The sequence below is a fragment of the Ranitomeya variabilis genome, chromosome 3 (assembly GCF_051348905.1).
Source record: "Ranitomeya variabilis isolate aRanVar5 chromosome 3, aRanVar5.hap1, whole genome shotgun sequence".
NCBI classification, from domain to species: domain Eukaryota; kingdom Metazoa; phylum Chordata; class Amphibia; order Anura; family Dendrobatidae; genus Ranitomeya; species Ranitomeya variabilis.
This window is the reverse complement of record NC_135234.1, coordinates 26,608,024-26,632,911: the sequence shown is the minus strand read 5'-3', so window position 1 is coordinate 26,632,911 and position 24,888 is coordinate 26,608,024. Positions and strand designations below refer to the sequence as shown.

The window sequence follows — 24,888 nt, the reverse complement described above, 5'->3', positions numbered from 1 at the left end:
GATGATGCGGTAGGTTTAGTTCATGGTCAGTACAGTTACATCTTCCAAGAGCTTGTTCCTATTGAGGCTTATGCTAGTTCTCTGGCCATGGAGATCATGACAGGTTCTCAGGTGATCCTCAGTAGGCTGTTACTTTGTCACATTGGTAATCGCGTTGCAGAGGCTAATGAAAGTCAGTGCACATGCACACCGGCAACTGCTCCATATAAATACCACTGTCGGTGTCAGAGAATGCTAGTGGCATCCAAATATGTCTATGTCAGAGATCAGAGTTCAGCTTTGGTGCATGTTAGCAGATGCAGATGCATATATGTATAATTTCCTGCATCTACCAGGTGTGGAGAGAGTTCAGTTTCTGAGCTCCCATAAAACGTGACATTACTGACATGAGATCTGCATTCCATCAGTAACCCCCAACCTCTCCCTATTCCTCCCTCACACACTAGCTAAGGCAAACACTAGCATCATTTCCCTCTCACAGCATGAGGGTCACACACAAAGAAAGAGAATCTGCAGTATCATCTCCCTCTCACAGCATGAGGTCATAAACAAAGAGAATCTCCAGCATAATATCCCTCTCACAGCATGAGGCTGAGTTCACACGTTGCAGAATTGCCGCGGAAATTTCCGCGGCAATTCTGCGCCTCCTCCCGCGGGTATATCGCATGCAGAATTAGCATGCATATACCCGCAGAAAACTAGCGTTTTGCAAGCATAATTAGCTTGCAGAATGCTAGAGTTTTCCAAGCGATCTGTAGCATCGCTTGGAAAACTGACTGACAGGTTGGTCACACTTGTCAAACATAGCGTTTGACAAGTGTGACCAACTTTTTACTATAGATGCTGCCTATGCCGCATCTATAGTAAAAGATAGAATGTTTAAAAATAAAAAAAATGGTTATACTCACCTGCAGACCTCAGCGGCGTCCGTTCCTATAGCTGTTGTGCGGTGAAGGGCCTGAGATGACGTCATTGGTCGCGTGAGCGGTCACATGCGGTCTCGCGACCAATCACAAGACACTGACGTCATCGCAGGTCTTTCACCGCCCAGCAGCTATAGGAACCAAAGCGGCAGCGTGCAGCGGAGAGGCCGGAAGACTGCGGGGGACATCGAAGGTGAGTATATGACTATTTTTTATTTTAATTCTTTTATTTTTTACCAATTATATGGTGCCCAGTGCGTGGAGGAGAGTCTCCTCTCCTCCACCCTGGGTTCCAACCGCACATGATCTGCTTACTTCCCGCATGGTGTGCACAGCCCCGTGCAGGAAGTAAGCAGATCAATGCACTCCTATGGGTGCAGAATCACCGCGATTCCGCAATTTTAATGAACATGCTGCGTTTTTTTCTGGAATGCGATTCCGCACAGGAAAAAAATGCAGCATGTGCACAAAAAATGCGGAATGCATTCTATTACATAGGATGCTTAATGGTAGCGTTTTTTTCGCGGTTTTATAGCGAAAAACCGCGAAAAAAACGCGAAAAATCTGCTACGTGTGCACACAGCCTCAGGGTCACACACAGAAAGAGAATCTGCAGCATCATCTCCCTCTCACAGCATGAGGGTCACACACAAAGAAAGAGAACATTTCAAAAAACTGACTGTCACATCCAAACATAGACTAAGTGTGAACAGGTGCTGAACCTAGAGTCACCAACTCATATACAGTCAAGTAAATAAGGCAGCACACTGCAGCGCTGAAACATGCAAACATGAAACATGAAAAGTGAACTGCAATACTGCACTGGAAATATGAAAAATGAGAGTGTTTAGCGCATAAAAATGGCCAATTTTATGTGTACCTGGTAGCCACTTTAGGGCATCTCTCGTATATCAGGTCCTACGCTTTCCTTTTCTGCTGAGAATAAACGTCTCCATCTGAATGGGTACCTGTGAAACCTCTTCTTAGACTAATTCTCTCTCTCTGTGGAGGGGTAATGGACCTGTTGCGATTAAAACACCTGTGGCTAAGAGGCGGAGTGCTCAGTCAGAAGGCTAAAGAATACATTTCAAAAAACTGACTGTCACATCCAAACATAGACTGAGTGTGAACAGGTGCTGAACCTAGAGTCACCAGCTCATATACAGTCAAGTAAATAAGGCAGCACACTGCAGCGCTGAAACATGAAAACTGAACTGCATTACTGCACTAGAAATATGAAAAATGAGAGCGTTTAGCGCATAAAAATGGCCAATTTTAGGTGTACCTGGTAGCCACTTTAGGGCATCTCTCGTATACCAGGTCCTGCGCTTTCCTTTCCTCGCTGAGAATAAACGACTTAAACTCTATAGCGCCCCCTGTTGGAAGTAGCGATCCCACAAGTCACAATCAACCCTTTAACGAGTCTTGCAATATGACAAAGTTGTAATATTAGTTTTGCTTTACAGTCACGCGTCCTTTTAACCCTTTGCTGCTTCCTCATGTTTTCTAATTCCGTTCTCCTTTTCTCTTTCTCGCGCCCGCTGTTCTCGCCCTGTATTCTCTATTTGCCCTGATTATTTCAGCAGTTGCCTTCAGACCTGTACAGGTAGTGATTACACCCGCGCCACTGCCTGGTTCCCCCAGGTAACGGATCTCGTCATTACACACGAGTCGTGCATGCAGGAGGAAAAACAAGTTAATAGGGAGCCCAGGGACCTGTCTTTATAAGGTGCGTGTAAAGTCTTGTCAAAGCTCCTCTACACCAAGATCGGCACAGTCTCCTGAAATACTCTGTGCTGCTGGTGACCCTAGGTCTGACTCCCAAATGCCTCAATCCCCCTCCTCGCATTAAAATGATGTTGTCAGCCATATCCTGACTAATATCATCCCAGGAGAGGACAGATCACTTCCTTCCAATAAAACAACAGTATTCATCTTTCCTGAAATACTCTGTGCTGCTGAGAATCCTGCTTTTTCCACAATGTAACTCAATCTGTGATCAGCTAATTACTCTTCTCCTTAAATACCACACAGAGCTGTTCCTTTCCTTTTTGTAACTCTAGGTCTGCAGTTTCCCATAATGCTCCTCTCCTGAAATACTTTGTGCTGCTGTGGATCCAGTTCCTTCCATGATCTAGCTCCAGGTTGACATACGGACGCTTACTTTGAGTATTCTGCCCTGTAACCTGGATGGAGGAGAATAGATCATCTTGGTGGAGCCTTTGATGAACGTCACTTCTGCTACTTATAAACCTGTAAATCCAATGGGAAGACCAAGCATGAAAAAAGAGAATTTAATTAAGAAAGTCTCCAGGGAGCCATGAAACCAGGTTGACTACAACAATGCCGCTCATCAGAAGTGTCAATCTCCGAGCAGTCCACGTCCGACACCTATAAGACACGCTGCTGGCAGCTTTGAGTTGATCAGCGGAGTCTTTTACGTTATCCTGGTTGCTATGGAGATGCTGCCTAAGGACCAAATTTTGTTTTCAAGAAGTAGCTTGTCCCTATCAACCAAGCCAGCTTCAATTACTGCGGTCATCAGAAAAAATTACAACTTGTTAGAAAGATGATTGTTCTATTCACTGTTCCAACATCAAAGTGTAACTGCCATTTCAGAACTTTCAGCTGAAAGTCTGTGTGATCCTCTAGCTCCTCCCCTTCATAGAATGTCTGTGCGTTCCTCTAGCTCCTCCTCTCCATAGAATATCTGTGTTCCTCTAGCTCCTCCCCTCCATTGAATGTCTGTGTGTTCCACTAGCTCCTCCCCTCCGTAGAATGTCTGTGATCCTCTAGCCCCTCCCCTCCATAGAATGTCTGTGTTCCACTAGCCTCTCCCCTCCATAGAATATCTGTGTTCCTCTAGCTCCTCCCCTCCATAGAATGTCTGTGTGTGCCTCTAGCTCCTCCCCTGCATAGAATGTCTGTGCCTCTAGCTCCTCCCCTCCATAGAATTTCTGTGCATTCCTCTAGCTCCTCCCCTCCATAGAATGTCTGTGTGATCCTCTAGCTCCTCCTCTCCTTAGAATGTCTGTGCGTTCCTCTAGCTCCTCGCTTGCATAGAATGTCTGTGTGTTCCTCTAGCTCCTCCCCTGCATAGAATATATGTGTGTTCCTCTAGCTCCTCCCCTCCATAGAATGTCTGTGCGTTCCTCTAGCTCCTCCCCTCCATAGAATGTCCGTCTGTTCCTCTAGCTCCTCCCCCTTCATAGCACTTTATGAGCACCAACTGTCATTTTAGTAACAGGATAATCTGTCTCCATTAAATATAAATCTTATCCATAAATGGAGAGCGAAATATCAGTCCAGGAGGAGAAAGAAGAAGATATCTTCATCTCCGATAATATATATTACAAAGTTGCTATTTGACTACTCTTTAAATATGAAGCAACTTTACATTGTGTTTCCACGGTAACAGACTACAAACAAACCAGGAGTAGTCTGATCCATGCTGCAGTCACAATCCCTTCCATCTCTTGTCCACTTTACCTTCATAATATTGTATCAAATTTGTTATTAATTAAATGAAAATATTCAGATTTGCCAGTATCTGATTTTTTGGCGATTCCATTTTTGTAAATTCCTGCCAGTAGTGGTTAAAATCAAAAGGACGTTACACTTACCTCTCCTCCTCATATCCTCCCCGAATCTCTCCTGCTGCGGGTCCTCCGATCGGCATCATGTGGGGCGCCATACTCGTTAGTGATGTTGACCCACGTGACGCAAGAGTCCTGAAAAGACGAAGATAGAGAATCAGTGGTCCGATGGTGGTAGGTGAGATAATGGAAGGGGGCTCACAGACTGCACACCTCTCCCTTCAAAGAGGTCTCTGATGGAGGAGCGTGCGACCAGACCTGTCCATAACCCTCGGCCAAGTCAGTGACACAAATCACACCCTCAGCACATCTGTCATCCTCCTAAACATAAAGTGTCCAGCCTCCTCTCAGGAACAAATGACGACTGCGGGATCCGACTACGCTTGCTTTGTTTGTAGTCTGTTACCATGGAGACGCATCATTCTATATAAAAGATATAAAAACATCTTTTGGACATTTTTTTAAAATAAATTCTGCTTGTAAGGTTTCTTAATTTTTCATAGAATAAACTCATCGAGGTAGACGACAAAGTGCAGAAAACAAAATTCAACAGAAGCCCCTGGGACGGACTGAATAATGATGTATCCCACCATATACTGATGTGTATAGGGCAGCCAATACTGTATATTCAGAAGTCATTGCACCTTTTTTGATTTGTATATGATCGGGTGGGCACAGGGTCTAGAGCCCCCCAAGAAATCAGGGTATGTATTATTTTTTACTGACATACCCCCTTTTTTGGGTCCAGGCCCATCATTGCCCCTTGAATGTGCATCTGCATAGAAGGTTGCAGAGACGTCGCACCGAGGGGCCCATGGGCTCCTCTACCTTATGTGATGACATGGGGCCCCTGCTACAGATGTCACAGACGCTCCTAGTCATACTTCTTCTTCCTTTCTGTGACATCTCACTTCCATGCTCACAATGATGGCGCCGCGTAGAGCGAGAGCCTCAGGTGTTTGGAGGGGGTTGGGCCAAGTACATGAAATTAATGAGACCTCACGGTATGCCCAGTGGATCTCCCTGCTGACTCCATTCTTCCACATCGACAAGGCAAGAAGCACAAATCCTCGTCCATTTCACCGAGCTGTAGGATTTAGCTTCTAAATTTCATTATTTCCATCAGTGAGGAAGTGCGAGGGGTCCGATGGACGAGAAGGCTATCCTCTACCTGACCCTCGTGGGCATGGCCGCAGGATTGGGCAGTGCACAGATGCTCGGTGAGTCCTCATCCACTCGTTACATTGTATCTCTGAGTAACAGTCATTGGGGAGGATCATTACTAAGCACATACAGCGGCACCTATCTCCTTTTTTATCATTATAACATATTGGAAATTAGGGTGAAAAATTGAAAAATTATGGCAATATTTGCACCCTCCCCGAAAAATCCTGCCTCAAATAAATATTTTGCTTTTTAGATTTTATTTTCATTCCTGAACTTTTATGTAATTTTTAAAATATTTGTATTTATTTTTAAATATTTTATTTTTTAGTTATTCCCCTCGGGGACTCAAAACTGCGTCAGCTTGTAAGCTATGTTCACACGTTGTGTTTTGGGTGCGTTTTTTTGTTTCCGCGGGAAAAACCTGCTCTCGAGGCTGTAAGAAACTGCAAAAAAAACAGGTTTTGCTTAGTTTTGTTGCTGTTTTTGGTGGCTTTTTTCATTGCTTTTTTGTCATGCTGCATTTGTCTCTTGTGCATGCTGGTGAAGTTTAGTGTGTTTTCAGCGTTTTTTTCACCACCCATTGATTTCAATGGATGAAATACGCTGAAAAAACACTGAAAGATGCGACATGCTGCATTATACAAAATCTCAGGTTTTGCATAAAATGCTGAAGACAAAAAAATGCACAGAAGACCCCCAGTCCGGCACTCAGTGGGCTCTCAGAGGTAGGACCCACATCAAACAAAGCTATCCATTGGATAGGTGATAACTTGTTTAGGCCGGAATACCCCTTTAATGACTATTGGAATTTTTCCCGATCTATGTACTAATTCAATAACTATAACTTTTTTTATTTTTTAGGTTATTACAGAAATTTTTCAGATTTTTTTTTGTTTATTTTGTTCATTATTGGTGACAATTCGGTCTTTAATTTTGTAAACTTTTTTTTACAAAAAAGAATGTTTTTTTTTTCATGTTTTATAGAACTTAAAAAGGCAGAAATATATATATTTTTTGTATATTGAGTGATTTATATTTTTAGGTAATACTCCAGCTAGACAGGGCTTTGCATATGATTGGCAGGCTTTGTAAAAAAAAATCCAAAAATGATAAAAAAAGCAAAATATTTTAAATTATTAATAAAACATGGCTGCTTTTCTCTGGAAAACAGCACCACACCTGTGGACAGGTTGTGTCTGGCATTGCAGCTCAGAAGATGTGAACGTATTGTCCTGATGTTTTTGCATCATCCGATGGGGATTTATCTAACTGGTGGATTGTCAAGTTCAGTTTTTCTCCCTAAAGTACCAAAGCTGCCAACTGTTACTATTTTGCATGAAGAAGTAAGGCTGCCGATCTATTAATCCCTCCCCCTGTAATGGCATTCACATAAGAGTTGCGCTCACACGTGAAGGAGTGGATTTAAGCTATATTACACAGCTAGTACACTGCTTGTTGCTTGAGATTCCCAAGGTTAAGGCCTGTATCGTTCCAGTCCTCTTTACCTCCTACATGCTACGATCTATAGTGACTGCAGCATCTAAGTGGTTGACGGAGGGAGGTAGCTCCTTCACTACACACTTCTGGGGTGCAGATGGTTGCTTTAGCATCCAGAGACCTAACAGCAGCAAGATATAACAGGCTAGGTGTTAGTGTAAAACTTCTTTATTACATTGATCGGACCCTACGGTCTATAGTGACTGCAGCATCTAAGTGGTTGACAGAGGGAGGTAGCACCTTCAGTACACATCTCTGGGGTGCAGATGGTTGCTTTGGCACCCAGGGGCCTAACAGCAGTCTGATCTTAAAGGCTAGGTATTAGTGTCAATCTTCTATATTACATTGATCAGACCTTTAATTGTTCAAGTGTCATGGTGGGACCAAATGAAAAAAAGTAAAAAAAAAGTTTTCCTCTTTTATTATTGAAAAAGAATAAAACAAACTTTAGATATTTGGAACGTCGGGCTCTTCAGCTAGTCTAATATATAAAGCTGAATGTGTGTGTGTGTGTGTTTGTGTATGTGTGTATGTCCGGGATTGGCATCTGCACCGTCGCAGCTACAGCCACAAAATTTTGCACACGTCTGGAACCCGAGAGCGTCATAGGCTATGTTGTGAGGCGAAATTTTAACACCTCATGGAAAACTCTCCACATGCAAAACTTGCACACGCGGAAAAATTGCCACATGCACAAAAGTTGCAACACATGCAAAAGTTGCCTCACACAAAACTTGCACATGCTCAAAACGCACCACACATAAGACTCGCCACGCGCAAAACTCGCCATGCACAAATCTTGCTGCACACAACTTGCTACACTAACCTGTCACATGCAACTCGACACACAAAAAGTTGCTACACGCATGTCGCCACAGAAAACTCATCTCACAAAAGTCGCTACATGCATGTCGCCACACGCAACTCAACACACACAACTTGACACACGAAACTCGCCCTAAAACACACACAAGTCTGGTATTATCCTTCAAAAATAAAAATCTGATTAATAAGCAGACAAACTACAAGAGCAACAAATGTACCATATAGGAATCCGGCAGCTGTCAGTCACATGACCTGTCTATTATGTGTATGTGTGAGCTAATATATACTGCCAGGGGGTGGGCTTACTGTTGGCTGGGGATTTATCAGGCTGCCAATTTAGCTTACAAGTACTGAGGTAAAAGTACTGACCAAATAACGTGTGAACGAGGTCTAATACAGGAGGAGATGACACACAGATATATACTATATACAGGAGGAGATGACACACAGGTATATACTATTTACAGGGGAGATGACACACAGGTATATACTATATACAGGAGGAGATGACACACAGATATATACTATATACAGGAGGAGATGACACACAGGTATATACTATATACAGGAGGAGATGACACACAGATATATACTATATACAGGAGAGATGACAGACAGGTATATACTATATACAGGAGAGATGACACACAGGCATATACTATATACAGGGGAGATGACACACAGGTACATATTATATACAGGGGAGATGACACACAGGTATATACTATATACAGGAGGAGATGACACACAGGTATATACTATATACAGGAGAAGATGACATACAGGTACATACTACATACAGGAGGAGATGACATACAGGTATATACTATATACAGGAGGAGATGACACACAGGTATATACTATATACAGGAGCAGATTACCTACAGGTATATAGTATATACAGGGGAGATGACACACAGATATATACTATATACAGGAGAGATGACATACAGGTATATACTATATACAGGGAGATGACACACAGATATATACTATATACAGGGGAGATGACACACAGGTATATACTATATACAGGAGAGATGACATACAGGTATATACTATATACAGGAGGAGATGACACACAGGTATATACTATATACAGGAGGAGATGACACACAGGTATATACTATATACAGGAGGAGATGACATACAGGTACATACTATGTACAGGAGGAGATGATACACAGGTACATACTATATACAGGAGGAGATGACATACAGGTATATACTATTTACAGGGGAGATGACACACAGATAAATACTATATACAGGAGCAGGTGACACACAGGTATATACTATATACAGGGAGATGACACACAGGTATATACTATATACAAGAGGAGATGACATACAGATATATACTATATACAGGAGGAGATGACACATGTATATACTATATACAGGAGCAGATGACACACAGGTATACACTATATACAGGAGGAGATAACACACAGGTATATACTATATACAGGGGAGATAACACACTGGTATATACTATATACAGGAGAAGATGACACACAGGTATATACTATATACAGGAGCAAATGACACACAGATATACTATATACAGGAGGAGATGACACACTGGTATATACTATATACAGGAGGAGATGACACACAGGTATATACTATATACAGGGTAGAGGACACACAGGTATATACTATATACAGGAGGAGATGACACAAAGATACATACTATATACAGGAGCAGATGACACAGGTATATACTATATACAGGAGGAGATGACTTACAGGTATATACTATATACAGGTGGAGATGACACAGGTATATACTATATACAGGAGGAGATGACACAGGTATATACTATATACAGGAGGAGAGGACTTACAGGTATATAGTATATACAGGAGGAGATGACTTACAGGTATATACTATATACAGGAGGAGATGACACAGGTATATATTATATACAGGAGGAGATGACTTAAGGTACCTTCACACGAAGCGACGCTGCAGCGATAGCGACAACGATGTCGATCGCTGCAGCGTCGCTGTTTGGTCGCTGGAGAGCTGTCACACAGACCGCTCTCCAGTGACCAACGATGCCGAGGTCCCCGGGTAACCAGGGTAAACATCGGGTTGCTAAGCGCAGGGCCGCGCTTAGTAACCCGATGTTTACCCTGGTTACCAGCGTAAAAGTAAAAAAAACAAACAGCACATACTCACCTGCACGTCCCCCAGCGTCTGCTTCCTGACACTGACTGAGCTCCGGCCCTAACAGCACAGCGGTGACGTCACCGCTGTGCTTTCACTTTCACTTTAGGGCCAGCGCTCAGTAAGTGTCAGGAAGCAGACGCTGGGGGACGCGCATGTAAGTATGTACTGTTTGTTTTTTTACTTTTACGCTGGTAACCAGGGTAAACATCGGGTTACTAAGCGCGGCCCTGCGCTTAGTAACCCGATGTTTACCCTGGTTACCAGTGTAAAACATCGCTGGTATCGTTGCTTTTGCTGTCAAACACAACGATACACAGCGATCGGACGACCAAATAAAGTTCTGGACTTTATTCAGCGACCAGCGACATCACAGCAGGATCCTGATCGCTGCTGCGTGTCAAACTAAACGATATCGCTAGCCAGGACGCTGCAACGTCACGGATCGCTAGCGATATCGTTACAAAGTCGTTTCGTGTGAAGGTACCTTTACAGGTATATACTATATAGAGGAGCAAATGACACACAGGTATATACTATATACAGGGGAGATGACACACAGGTATATACCATATACAGGAGGAGATGACACACAGATATATAGTATATACAGGGGAGATGACATACAGGTATATACTATATACAGGAGCAGATGACACACAGGTATATACTATATACAGGGGAGATGACACACAGGTATATACCATATACAGGAGGAGATGACACACAGATATATAGTATATACAGGGGAGATGACATACAGGTATATACTATATACAGGAGCAGATGACACACAGGTATATACTATTTAGAACACCTCATGAGAAGAAACATCACAGTAACACTAACATTAGATAGAGTATCAAAATACTGCGATATATATGGACATTACTGGAAACTGTCGCAAAAAACCATCTCAAACGAAGAAAAAACCACGACAAAAAATTCCCATAGTAAAGATGTATAATATTAATTTTTATTAAACTAAATACAAATGACAACAGGAGGAGGGGGAGAGAGAACACGCCCGCTCACACATGTCCAGAACTGGAAGCCCACAACAATAGCAGCAAATGTATAAGTATGTACAAAATATATAGCAAAAGTCTATTGCATACTTGCCCATATAAATCAATGCATGCACATCCCAAAAAGTTTTATAAAAAATGTAACACAGAACAGCAACAAGGGCTGACGATATTTACCGGTATAGCTGGGAAACAGTGTGGGCGTCCTCCCCGACGCGCGTTTCGGCGATTGTGGCCTTTCTCAAGGAGGAGATGACATACAGGTATATACTATATACAGGGGGAGATGACACAAGTATATACTATATACAGGAGGAGATGGCATACAGGTATATACTATATACAGGAGGAGATGACACACGTATATACTATATACAGGAGCAGATGACACACAGGTATATACTATATACAGGGGAGATGACACACAGGTATATACTATATACAGAAGGAGATGACACACAGATATATACTATATACAGGGGAGATGACATACAGGCATATACTATATACAGGAGCAGATGACACACAGGTATATACTATATACAGGAGGAGATGACATACAGGTATATAGGTATATACTATATACAGGAGGAGATGACTTACAGGTATATACTATATACAGGAGGAGATGACACAGGTATATACTATATACAGGAGGAGATGACACACAGGTATATACTATTTACAGGAGATGACACACAGATATATACTATATACAGGGGAGATGACATACAGGTATATACTATATATAGATGACATACAGGTATATACTATATACAGGGGAGATGACATACAGGTATATACTGTATACAGGAGGAGACGACACACGCATATACTATATACAGGAGGAGATGACATACAGGTATATACTATATGCAGGGGAGATGACATACAGGTATATACTATATAGAGGGGAGATGACACACAGATATATACTATATACAGGAGCGGATGACACACAGGTATATACTATATACAGGAGCAGATGACAGACAGGTATATACTATATACAGGGGAGATGACACACAGGTACATACTATATACAGAAGGAGATGACTTACAGGTATACACTATATACAGGAGGAGATGACATACAGGTATATACTATATACAGGAGGAGATGACATACAGGTATATACTATATATAGGAGGAGATGACATACAGGTATATACTATATACAGGGGAGATGACATACAGGTATATACTATATACAGGAGGAGATGACACACAGGTATATACTATGTACAGGGGAGATGACACACAGGTATAAACTATATACAGAAGAGATGACACAGGTATATACTATATAAAAGAGGAGATGACTTACAGGTATATACTATATACAGGAGGAGATGACAAACAGGTATATACTATATGCTGGAGGAGATGACATACAGGTATATACTATATACTGGAGGAGATGACTTACAGGTATATACTATATACAGGAGGAGATGACATACAGGTATATACTATATACAGGAGATGACATACAGGTATATACTATATATAGGAGGAGATGACATACAGGTATATACTATATACAGGAGGAGATGACACAGTATATACAGGAGGAGATGACATACAGGTATATTCTATATACAGGAGAAGATGACATACAGGTATATACTATATAAAAGAGGAGATGACACATAGGTATATAGAGGAGGAGATGACATACAGCAGGTATATACTATATACAGGGGAGATGACACAGGTATATACTATATACAGGAGATGACATACAGGTATATACTATATATAGTAGGAGATGACATACTGGTATATACTATATACAGAAGAGATGACATACAGGTATATACTATATACAGGAGGAGATGACACATAGGTATATACAATATACAGGGGAGATGACATACAGGAATGTAATATATACAGGAGAAGACATACATGTGTATACTATATATAAGGCAGATGACAAACATGTATCTACTGAGGGGAAAATGAGAGGTGTGAGGTGAAAATGAGAGGTGTGAGGTGAAAATGAAAAGGTGTGAGTGCAAAATGAGAGGAGTGAGGGAAAATAGTGGAGTGATCGGAAAATGACAGATGTGAGGTCAAAATAACAAGTGTTAGGGGGGAATGAGAGGAGTGAGGGGGGAATGAGAGGAGTGAGGGGGAAAATAAGAGGAGTGAGGGGGAAAATGAGAGATGTGGGGGGGGGAATGAAAGATGTGAGGGGGAAAATGAGAGGCGTGATGGGAAAATAAGAGAAGTGAGGTGCTATAACTAACCACAGATATTTACTATGCCCAGGCAACGCCGGGATCTTCAGTTAGTTATAAATAAAAATGGATGCAACCAGTGTGAGACATGTAGACCAGGAGAGCAGACAGTCAGTTATGACATGTCTCACACTGGTAACGCTTACTTTCATTCAAAATAAGCTCTGGAGGCAGATTCTCAGGGATAGCTACGTCCCACCCATAGATCTTAACAGCTTATTTACATATTAAGAAAAATGTGGTATTGTCTGGAATAACACGTATCACAGATATTACTGTATCATTTTATTTAGCTTCCTGTGACCTACATGGCCATAAAGACGGCCTAAGAAGTTGATCCTATTGATATATTTCCTTTTAAAATCTTTATCTTTGAAAAGAAAAATAATAATAATTTCTCCATTATTATAGCGGTGGTCTGTTTGTTGTTTCTGTGCACTTCTTTTATTTCTGCAGTTGAATTTGTTGCAATATTTGGTGTCTTTGTCATGACATTTTTTGTTCAGTAGGCGTCTATACTGGACCATTTTTCGGAGAATATCGTCTTATTTCATTTAGACTGCATAGACAAATTGTTTCAGTTTATACATCCAATAATTTTTATTTATTTTTTTTTAGAAAATGTTGAATCTGTTAAATGTTTATTCCAGTATTTGGACTATAGGTATTATAGAGATAGGGTATGGATGGTAAGGATGTACTTTGTTTCAAACATGTATTCTTTATGTTTGATCTGTGGTTGTTTAGTCTGTTGTGGTGCTGTCTCTATGGTTCTACCTATATATCACATGGCACAGCAGCTATAAATCTTTCCTGCTGCTTAAAGGGAATTTGTCAGCAGGTTTTGCGATATAATCTAAGAGCTGCATAATGTAGAGGCAGAGACCCTGATTCCAGTGATATGTCACTTATTAGGCTGTGTGCCTTAGTTTCAATACAATCAGAAGATTATCACTACAGGACTAGGTGTCCTGTGCCAGGCAGTCCAGCTAATCTGTGTAACCCCGCCCCCACCACTGATTGGCAGCTTTTGTGTACACTGTCAGCAAGCTGCCAATCAGGGATGTGGGCGGGGTTATACAGAGCTCAGCATTCCAATCACTGCTACTTATACAGCAAAGAAAATAGGGATTCTATCATAACTGCAGCCCAGTAAGTGACATATCTCTGGAATTGGGGTCTCTGCCTCTACATTATGCTTTTTTCAGGTTGCATAGCAAAAACCTGCTGACAGGTTCCTTTTAAGAAAATAAATAAAAACATTGCTGCTAATGGGCATCTCACCTTAGAAAAATTGAATACAAAAATGAAACAAAAATTTTTTTACTAACAAAAACTATGGTTTATTCCGCAAATAAACAAGCTCCCACCCAGGTCCAATAAGAAAAGTTACAACTCTTGTAAAATAAAGTAATAAAATATTTAAAAAATGTATACACATTTGGTATTACAATCTTCTATGCTATTTGTTTCACTCAGTAAAATCCTAATTTAAAAAAAATGAAGACAGAGATGCTTTTTTTTTGTTGCCCTGCTTTCCCCCAAAAATAGGATAATAAGCGATCAAAAATACCACGCATACCGCAAAATGGTTCCAATACAAACTACATCTTGTCCCCCCAAAAACCCCAAGCCTTTATAAACACCCTTAAAGAAAAAAAAGATATTATAATTCTTTGACTATGGCAAAAAATATTAATAAAATGAATTAAGTAACACAAAAATATATATATAATTAATATCAGTGTATCTGTTACAACCCAAACTGTAATGCTATCATGTTATTTACCCTGTCTGATGAATGTTGGATACAAATAAAACAACATCAGAATTTGATGTTTGATGTTTGTTCATCTTGAATAAAAAGATGAAAACTGTGCATGTGCCCGCAAAATGTACCAATTAATATCCTAACATGTCACCCGAAAAATAAACTCTCAACTGCTATCAAAATATAACTTCATAAATATGGTTTCGCCATTCTTGCTCTCTAATTATACCTCAGGGGCTCTGGAAATGTTATTCCAAAAAAATCAGTGATCTAAAAGTCAAAAGGTGCCTCTTCCCTTTTGAGCCTAAACAGTACTGCACCACCAAATATTGGTATTTCTGTACTTGGGAGAAATTCTGTAATAAATTGCAGTACATTTTTTCTCTTATTACAGTTTAGGGAAAAAAAAAAAAAAAAAAACTAAACATATTTTTAAAGAATTGTATGAAATATTTATGGGGTCAAAGTACTCACCATACTCCTAGATAAATACCTAGGGCAGGGGTGCACAACATATTGTGGTACAAGGGCCACATTGCCATACTGAACCAATCGCAAGGGCCGCAAAAAAAATGTAAAGGTTTACTCTTATCAATACATCACCAGAACCACCATCAGTACATATAATCCATCACCAGAACCAAGTTTTAATTATATAGACGGATTTGGTAGAGTCCCTACTCCTAAAAAATCAGTGTGAACACACGCTAACTTAAACTGAGTTTTTGGAGCAGAAACTTACCATAAAAATACTCAAAACCTAGATTTGAGATGAAGTTTTAATATAGCCATGATGCACGTTATGGAATGCTACATGTGTAGAAGATCAGAATCACTGCCAGTACATGAGTGCGGTGCCAGAACCACCATCAGTATGGGAATGCAGCACTAGTACCACTATCAGTAACTTAATGCAGCATCAGAACCACTGTCAATACAGGAATACAGCACCAGGACTACTGTCAGTATATGAATACAGTGCCAGAACCACCGTTAGTACATGAATGCAGCGCCAGAACCAATGTCAAAAGATGAATCCAGCAACAGAACCACCATAAGTACCTGAATGCAGTGCCAGAAACACCGTCAGCACATGAATGTAGTGTCATAACCACCGTCAGTAAATGAATGCAGCACCAGAACCACCATAAATACATGAATGCAGTGACAGGTTAGGGAGGAAGGAGGGAGTGGCGTGTCGCAGAAAGTTCAGTGGGCTGCAGCACACCCTTTGGCGGGTCACATGCATTAATTGTGTTACAATACTCAATAAATTAAAAATAAAAAATGTTGATTTTCCTCAAAATAAAAAAAAAAGTTTATGTTACACACCCACAATGCTTTCATTCCTCTGAAGCACCTAAGGATCATTAGATTTCATAATTACTATTGTGAATACTATCAGGGGTGCACTTATTGAAATGGGGCGATTTATCAGAGGTTTCTAAAATATAAGTCACTCCCTAAAAAAATAAGTTTCTGAAAGTTTTTTTGAAGTGTGAAACATTACTGCTAAACTTGCAAGCTGTTAAATGTCTCAAAAAAATAAATGGATAAAAAAATTGTCAACATAAAGTAGATATAGGGTAAATGTTAATTCTGAACTATTTTTTGTCTGGTATGAGTATCTTTAAGGGCAGAGACATTCAAAGTTTGAACACTGCAAATGTTTCTTTGTAAATTTATTTTTGTTAAGTTTTTTTAATATACTCAAAATATATCATCTTAAATTTACAATTATTGTAAAGTAAAATGTGTCACAAAAAAACAATAGAATAAGTAAAAACATTCCATTTGAAATTCTTGATGGAGATGCGTCCTAACGCCTCAAAAATATGTTTAGCTGTAGATGACAAGTGGAGGTGCGACCTATTCAGCCCTTGGAATCTCATGTGAAGACATTACGCAGAGACAGCGAGTTACTGCAGGCAGCATAGGCACTCCCCACACAGCCCCTCTCCATAATACTTCCCACACACAGCCCCTCTCCATAATACTTCCCACACACAGCCCCTCTCCATAATACTTTCCACACACAGCCCCTCTCCATAATAGTCCCCACACACAGCCCCTCTACATAATAGTCCCCACACACAGCCCCTCTCCATAATACTTCCCACACACAGCCCCTCTCCATAATACTTCCCACACACAGCCCCTCTCCAAAAAGCTTCCCATACACAGCCCCTTTCTATAATATTTCCACACCCAGCCCCTTTCCATAATACTCCCCATACACAGCCCCTCTCCATAATGCTCCCTACACACAGCCCCCCTACATAATGCTCCTCACACACAGCCCCTCTCCATAATGCTCCCCACACACAGCCCCTCTCCATAATACTCCCCACACACAGCCCTTCTCCATAATACTTCTCATACAAAGCCCCTTTCTATAATATTTCTACACCCAGCCCCTTTCCATAATACTCCCCATATACAGCCCTTCTCTATAATATCTCCACAAACGGCCCCTTTCCATAATACTCCCCACACACAGCCCCTCTCCATAATGCTCCCCACACACAGACCCTCTCCATAATACTCCACACACACAGCCCCTCTCCATAATAGTCCCCACTCACAGCCCCTCTCCATAATACTCCACACACACAGCCCCTCTCCATAATAGTTCCCACACACAGCCCCTCCCCATAATAGTCCCCACACACAGCCCCTCTCCATAATACTCCCCACACACAGCCCCTCTCCATAATGCTCTCCACACACAGCCCCTCTCCATAATACTCCACACACACAGCCTCTCCCCATTATACTCCCCAAACACAGCCCCTCTCCATAGTACTCCCCACACACAGCCCCTTTCCATAAAACTCCCCACACACAGCCCACCTACATAATGCTCTCCACACAGAGCCCCTCTCCATAATGCTCCCCACACACAGCCACCCTACTTAATGCTCCCCACACACAGCCCCTCTCCATAATGCTCCCCACACACAGACCCTCTCCATAATGCTCCCCACACACAGCCCCCTACATAATGCTCTCCACACACAGCCCCCTCCATAATACTCCCCACACACAGCCTCTCTCCATTATACTCCCCAAACACAGCCCCTCTCCATAATGCTCCTAACACACAGCCCCTCTGCATAATACTCCCCACACACAGCCCTTCTCCATAATGCTCCCCCCACACAGCCCCCTACATAATGTTCTTCACACACAGCCCCTCTCCATAATACTCCCCACACAGCCCCTCTCCATAATACTCCCCACACACAGCCCCTCTCCATAATACTCCCCACACACAGCCCCTCTCTATAATACTCCCCACACACAGCCCCTCTCCTCTCCATAATACTCCCCACATACAGCCCCTCTCCATAATACTCCCCACACACAGCCCCTCACCATAATACTCCCCACACGCAGTCCCTCTCCATAATACTCCCCACACAGCCCCTCTCCATAATACTCCCCACACACAGCCCCTCTCCATAATACTCCCCACACACAGACCCTCTCTATAGTACTCCCCACACACAGCCCCTCTCCTCTCCATAATACTCCCCACATACAGCCCCTCTCCATAATACTCCCCACACACAGCCCCTCTCCATAATACTCCCCACACACAGCCCCTCTCTATAATACTCCCCACACACAGCCCCTCTCTTCTCCATAATACTCCCCACATACAGCCCCTCTCCATAATACTCCCCACACACAGCCCCTCACCATAATACTCCCCACACGCAGTTCCTCTCCATAATACTCCCCACACGCAGTTCCTCTCCATAATACTCCCCACACAGCCTCTCTCCATAATGCTCCCCACACAGAGCCCCTTTCCATAATGCTCCCCGCTTACAGCCTCTAACCAAAATACTTCCCACACACATCCCCTCTCCATAATACTCCCCACACACAGCCCCTCTCCATAATATCCCCCCACACTGGATTTGTGCAGATAATGGGTGACTTTAAAGGTGGATAAAGCAGGCATTTTGACAGGAGTGTGTAAACTTTTTATATCTACTTTACATTGATAGACTTGGGTAGAAAGAAGATAATACCTGGTGGTCTAATAAGGCTGATGATGAATTATTAATTGATTGTAATGTAATGTCCTCTTCTTGGTGAGTAGATTAGGGGTTAATAATATATTCCCTGGTAGTCTAGAGTATAACATAAGGTTAATACCTGGTGATCTAGTAATCTAGGTTAGGAAAAAGGGTTAATACATGGTGGTCAGTGGTAGAATTTGGGTTAATAATATATACTCTCCTAGTATAGGGCAAAAAAGAGAATTACTAGTGTCACTTTTGGAGGCCACAGGAGCAGAACTATGAGATACTGATGGAAGATATTGGGGCAAAAAAAGACCTAACAGGTTCCCTTTGGATTTATATTTCCGAATAGACTTGCAGACATAGAAAATAATAAACATAAAAATATTCACCTTCCCCAGGTCCAATGATGCCTCTTTGTTACTGCTGCAATTTCTTCTTGACAGGTTACAGTGGTGATATCACTACTACAGCGCACATGACCACTGCAGCCAATCACTTGGCTTAGCAGTGATGCCAATGTAGATGGCACATCTTATTAGGGGAATATACTTCTTTCTCTGCTTTTGCGACAACACTTCTCTCTCTGATTCCTGAACTCCTCACTCTCTCTGAAAAATAGGTAAAATAATCTTACTAAAAACAATTGCCAGCTCACTGATGGGTCAGATTACAGTATATGGACAGGGAAAGGGGGTGACACACAGACAGCTCATGGTGCTCTTTTTTGTGCTTTATCTCACTCCAGTGCTGGATTCACAGCTACACTGCTCAGTCCTGCTGTATAATGTCCTCCATGCCGCTGCTACTTCTGAAGATGCTGTTGTGAATTCTGTTCTGGAGCTCCCTCCTGTGGTTGCTAATGGTATTTTTGTGAGTTCTGCCCTTGGGCTCCCTCTGGTGGTTTCGAGTGGAACTGCTGCTCCTTTAGGTAGCTGTAGCAGCTGCCTCCACTGATCGCCTTGCCTGGTTTGTTATTTAAACCTGCTCTGGGCTTTAGTTCATGCCAGCTGTCAATGTTCTTGGTTGGATTTGGTTCTCTCCTTGGATTTCTCATATGGCCTGTCCTTGTCAGCAAAAGATAAGTTTTTGCTAGTTTTTGTTTGTCCATTTGTTTGGACTCTATTGCTCTGCAAATATGTCTCTTTTTGTCCAGCTTGTCACTATGTCATACTCAGGCTAGCTGGAAGCTCTGGGGAAGCAGATTTGCCCCTCCACACGTGAGTCGGTGTGGAGTTCATTTTTGTAAACTCTGCGTGGATTTTGTAGTTTTTAATACTGACCGCACAGTATCCTTAGAGATACCACCTCCTCAGAGCTCGTCCCATGTTGCGTTTTAGCCACCAGGTCATATCAGTGTGGCCTCTTAACCACCAGGTCATAACAGTACAGCTGGCCATTCTGATGTCTGAATTTCTGCCTTTCTGCTCTAGTCAAAATCCTATCACATTGCATAGGCTCAGAACTCTGCTCAGAGGACACTGCCATATGGTGCACCACCTTGCGCTCGCGCAGACGCCGATCGATCTGAATGGCCAAAGACATTGACTCATTCAGACCAGCAGGCATGGGAAACCCCACCATAACATCTTTAAGGGCTTCAGAAAGACCCTTTCTGAAAATCGCTGCCAGGGCATACTCATTCCATTTTGTGAGCACAGACCACTTTCTAAATTTCTGGCAGTATACTTCTGCTGCTTCCTGACCCTGACACAGAGCCAGCAAAGTCTTTTCTGCCTGATGCACAGAATTAGGCTCGTCATACAGCAATCCGAGCGCTTGAAAAAATGCGTCAAAATTGAGCAATGCAGGATTTCTTGGCTCAAGGGAGAATGCCCAGTCCTGCGGGTCGCCACGCAGCAAAGAAATAACAATCTTCACCTGCTGAATGGGGTCACCAGAGGAACGGGGTCTCAGAGCAAAAAACAGTCTGCAATTATTTTTGAAGTTCAAAAATTTAGATCTATCCCCAGAAAACAAATCAGGAATAGGAATTCTAGGCTCTAATACCGGAGTCTGAACAACATAATCTTGGATACTCTGTACCCTTGCAGCGAGTTGATCCACACGCAAGGACAGACCCTGAACCTCCATATCAGCACCAAAATCCTGAACCACCCAGAGATTAAGGGGAAAAAAAAGACAAAACAAGCTACAAAGGAAAAAAAAATGACTCAGAACTTTGCTCAGAGGGAGGCCTTTCAGGAGCTTAAACGTCGTTTTACTTCTGCCCCTGTGTTGCGTCAGCCAGATGTTTCGCTCCCTTTTCAGGTTGAGGTTGATGCTTCTGAGATTGGGGCAGGGGCCATTTTGTCTCAGAGGGATTCTGATGGCTCTTTGATGAAACCATGTGCTTTCTTCTCCAGAAAGTTTTCGCCTGCTGAGCGTAATTATGATGTCGGCAATCGGGAGTTGTTGGCTATGAAGTGGGCATTTGAGGAGTGGCGACATTGGCTTGAGGGAGCCAAGCATCGCGTGGTGGTCTTGACTGATCATAAGAATCTGATTTACCTCGAGTCTGCTAAGCGGTTGAATCCTAGACAAGCTCGGTGGTCTCTGTTTTTCTCCCGTTTTGATTTTGTGGTCTCGTATATTCCAGGATCTAAGAATGTCAAGGCTGATGCCCTTTCTAGGAGTTTTTTGCCTGACTCTCCGGGAATTCTTGAGCCGGCTGGGATCCTCAAGGAGGGGGTGATTCTTTCTGCCATCTCCCCTGATTTGCGGCGGGTACTTCAGGAGTTTCAGGCTGATAAACCTGACCGCTGTCCAGTGGGGAGACTGTTTGTTCCTGATAGATGGACTAGCAGGGTAATTTCTGAGGTTCATTGTTCGGTGTTGGCTGGTCACCCTGGGATTTTCGGTACCAGAGATTTGGTGGCTAGGTCCTTTTGGTGGCCTTCCTTGTCGCGGGATGTGTGTTCGTTTGTGCAATCCTGTGGGACCTGTGCTTGGGCTAAGCCTTGCTGTTCCCGTGCCAGTGGGTTGCTTTTGCCTTTGCCTATTCCTGAGAGGCCCTGGACGCATATTTCCATGGATTTTATTTCTGATCTTCCTGTTTCTCAGAAGATGTCTGTCATCTGGGTGGTTTGTGACCGTTTTTCTAAGATGGTCCATTTGGTACCGTTGCCTAAGTTGCCTTCCTCCTCTGATTTGGTTCCATTATTTTTTCAGCATGTGGTTCGTTTACATGGTATTCCGGAGAATATTGTGTCTGACAGAGGTTCCCAGTTCGTTTCTAGGTTTTGGCAGTCCTTTTGTGCTAGAATGGGCATTGATTTGTCTTTTTCTTCAGCATTCCATCCTCAGACAAATGGCCAAATGGAGCGAACCAATCAGACCTTGGAAACCTATTTGAGATGCTTCGTGTCTGCTGATCAGGATGATTGGGTGACCTTTTTGCCGTTGGCCGAGTTTGCCCTTAATAATCGGGCTAGTTCGGCTACCTTGGTTTCACCTTTTTTTTGTAACTTTGGTTTTCATCCTCGTTTTTCTTCGGGGCAGCTTGAGCCTTCTGACTGTCGTGGTGTGGATTCTGTGGTGGACAGGTTGCAGCAAATTTGGACTCATGTGGTGGACAATTTGACGTTGTCTCAGGAAAAGGCTCAACGTTTTGCTAACCGTCGTCGGTGCGTTGGTCCCCGGCCTCGTGTTGGGGATTCGGTCTGGTTGTCTTCTCGTCATGTTCCTATGAAGGTTTCTTCCCCTAAGTTCAAGCCTCGCTTTATTGGGCCTTATAAGATTTCTGAAATTATCAATCCGGTGTCTTTTCGTTTGGCCCTTCCAGCTTCTTTTTCCATTCATAATGTGTTCCATAGATCCTTGTTGTGGAGATATGTGGTACCTATGGTTCCCTCTGTTGATCCTCCTGCTCCAGTGTTGGTTGAGGGGGAATTGGAATATGTGGTGGAGAAGATTTTGGATTCTCGTTTTTCGAGGCGGAAGCTCCAATATCTGGTCAAGTGGAAGGGTTATGGCCAGGAGGATAATTCTTGGGTTGTTGCCTCTGATGTTCATGCTGCCGATTTGGTTCGTGCTTTCCATTTGGCTCGTCCTGATCGGCCTGGGAGCTCTGCTGAGGGTTCGGTGACCACTCCTCAAGGGGGGTACTGTTGTGAATTCCGTTCTGGAGCTCCCTCCTGTGGTTGCTAATGGTATTTTTGTGAGTTCTGCCCTTGGGCTCCCTCTGGTGGTTTCGAGTGGAACTGCTGCTCCTTTAGGTAGCTGTAGCAGCTGCCTCCACTGATCGCCTTGCCTGGTTTGTTATTTAAACCTGCTCTGGGCTTTAGTTCATGCCAGCTGTCAATGTTCTTGGTTGGATTTGGTTCTCTCCTTGGATTTCTCATATGGCCTGTCCTTGTCAGCAAAAGATAAGTTTTTGCTAGTTTTTGTTTGTCCATTTGTTTGGACTCTATTGCTCTGCAAATATGTCTCTTTTTGTCCAGCTTGTCACTATGTCATATTCAGGCTAGCTGGAAGCTCTGGGGAAGCAGATTTGCCCCTCCACACCGTGAGTCGGTGTGGAGTTCATTTTTGTAAACCCTGCGTGGATTTTGTAGTTTTTAATACTGACCGCACAGTATCCTTTTCTCTCTGTCTATCAAGTTTAGTATTGGCCTGCTTTGCTGAAATCTGATTTCATTTCTGTGTACGTCATTTCCCTCTCCACTCACAGTCAATATTTGTGGGGGGCTGTCCTTCCTTTGGGGGTTTTCTCTGAGGCAAGATAGCTTTCTATTTCCTACTTTAGGGGTAGTTAGCTCTTAGGCTGTGACGAGGTGTCTAGGGAGAGTCAGGAACATCCCACGGCTATTACGAGTGTTGTTCTTAGGATTAGGAACTGCGGTCAGTAGAGATACCACCTCCTCAGAGCTCGTCCCATGTTGCGTTTTAGCCACCAGGTCATATCAGTGTGGCCTCTTAACCACCAGGTCATAACAAGATGCTACATAGAGACAGGGGAGAATGAATGCCTCATCTTTGTGTGTGCTATGTATGGGAGACATCAGGGCAGCTGGTCTCCACCCAGCAGCTCAGAGACAACTGAAGATTAGCAATAAAGCCTGAAAAGGGGAAACATACAAATAATAACCAGAAATAGTGTCATTACTCATACACAGACACTGTATACTTACCATTGTCTATCACAGGGAATTTTAAGCCACCCCAAAATTGCAGACACACCCACTGTAATATACAAATGAGCATGAAGTTCACCCCTTTTGTGGTCCAGATTGCAAGAAAAAGTTGTCTCTCCTGTAGGAAATTTTACATTTGATCTTTTTTTCTTACCTTTCAGGCGACATTATTTCTCCCTGGAGTTATCACGTCTGCAACCAAACAGTGACGGTAAACGTCTCCAAAATGGTGGAGTTTCAGAAACCGCGAGAAGAGCCGACCTGGTGCATGTCCTGGATCCCGTGGAAGCTGTGTACCAGAATGACGTATAAAAGCGAGTACCGGACGGTCTATGTAGCAGAGACCTCTACGGTGAGGTGCTGCTGTGAGGGGTACCAGCCGGTAGGACACTACTGTGCCCTGTGTAAGTAATACTTTTTATTATATTATTTTTTTCCTCCATCTACTCAGTTGAATGCAATTTATAGCTCCCTGTTATCAGCCAA

The 24,888-nt window shown here is 42.7% G+C and overlaps 1 protein-coding gene across 2 annotated transcripts in view; it reads left to right on the top strand.

The window, feature by feature from the left end:
* The first annotated feature begins 5,593 nt into the window (after positions 1-5,593).
* UMODL1 (uromodulin like 1) overlaps positions 5,594-24,888 on the top strand; it is a 90,004-nt gene continuing 70,709 nt past the window's right edge. For both annotated transcript variants that reach the window (XM_077293824.1, XM_077293823.1), the window contains exons 1-2: positions 5,594-5,739; positions 24,564-24,806. In XM_077293824.1, the coding sequence (XP_077149939.1) occupies positions 5,667-5,739; positions 24,564-24,806 (316 nt within the window). In that variant the 5' untranslated portion in view covers positions 5,594-5,666. The remainder of the gene's footprint in view (positions 5,740-24,563; positions 24,807-24,888) is intronic.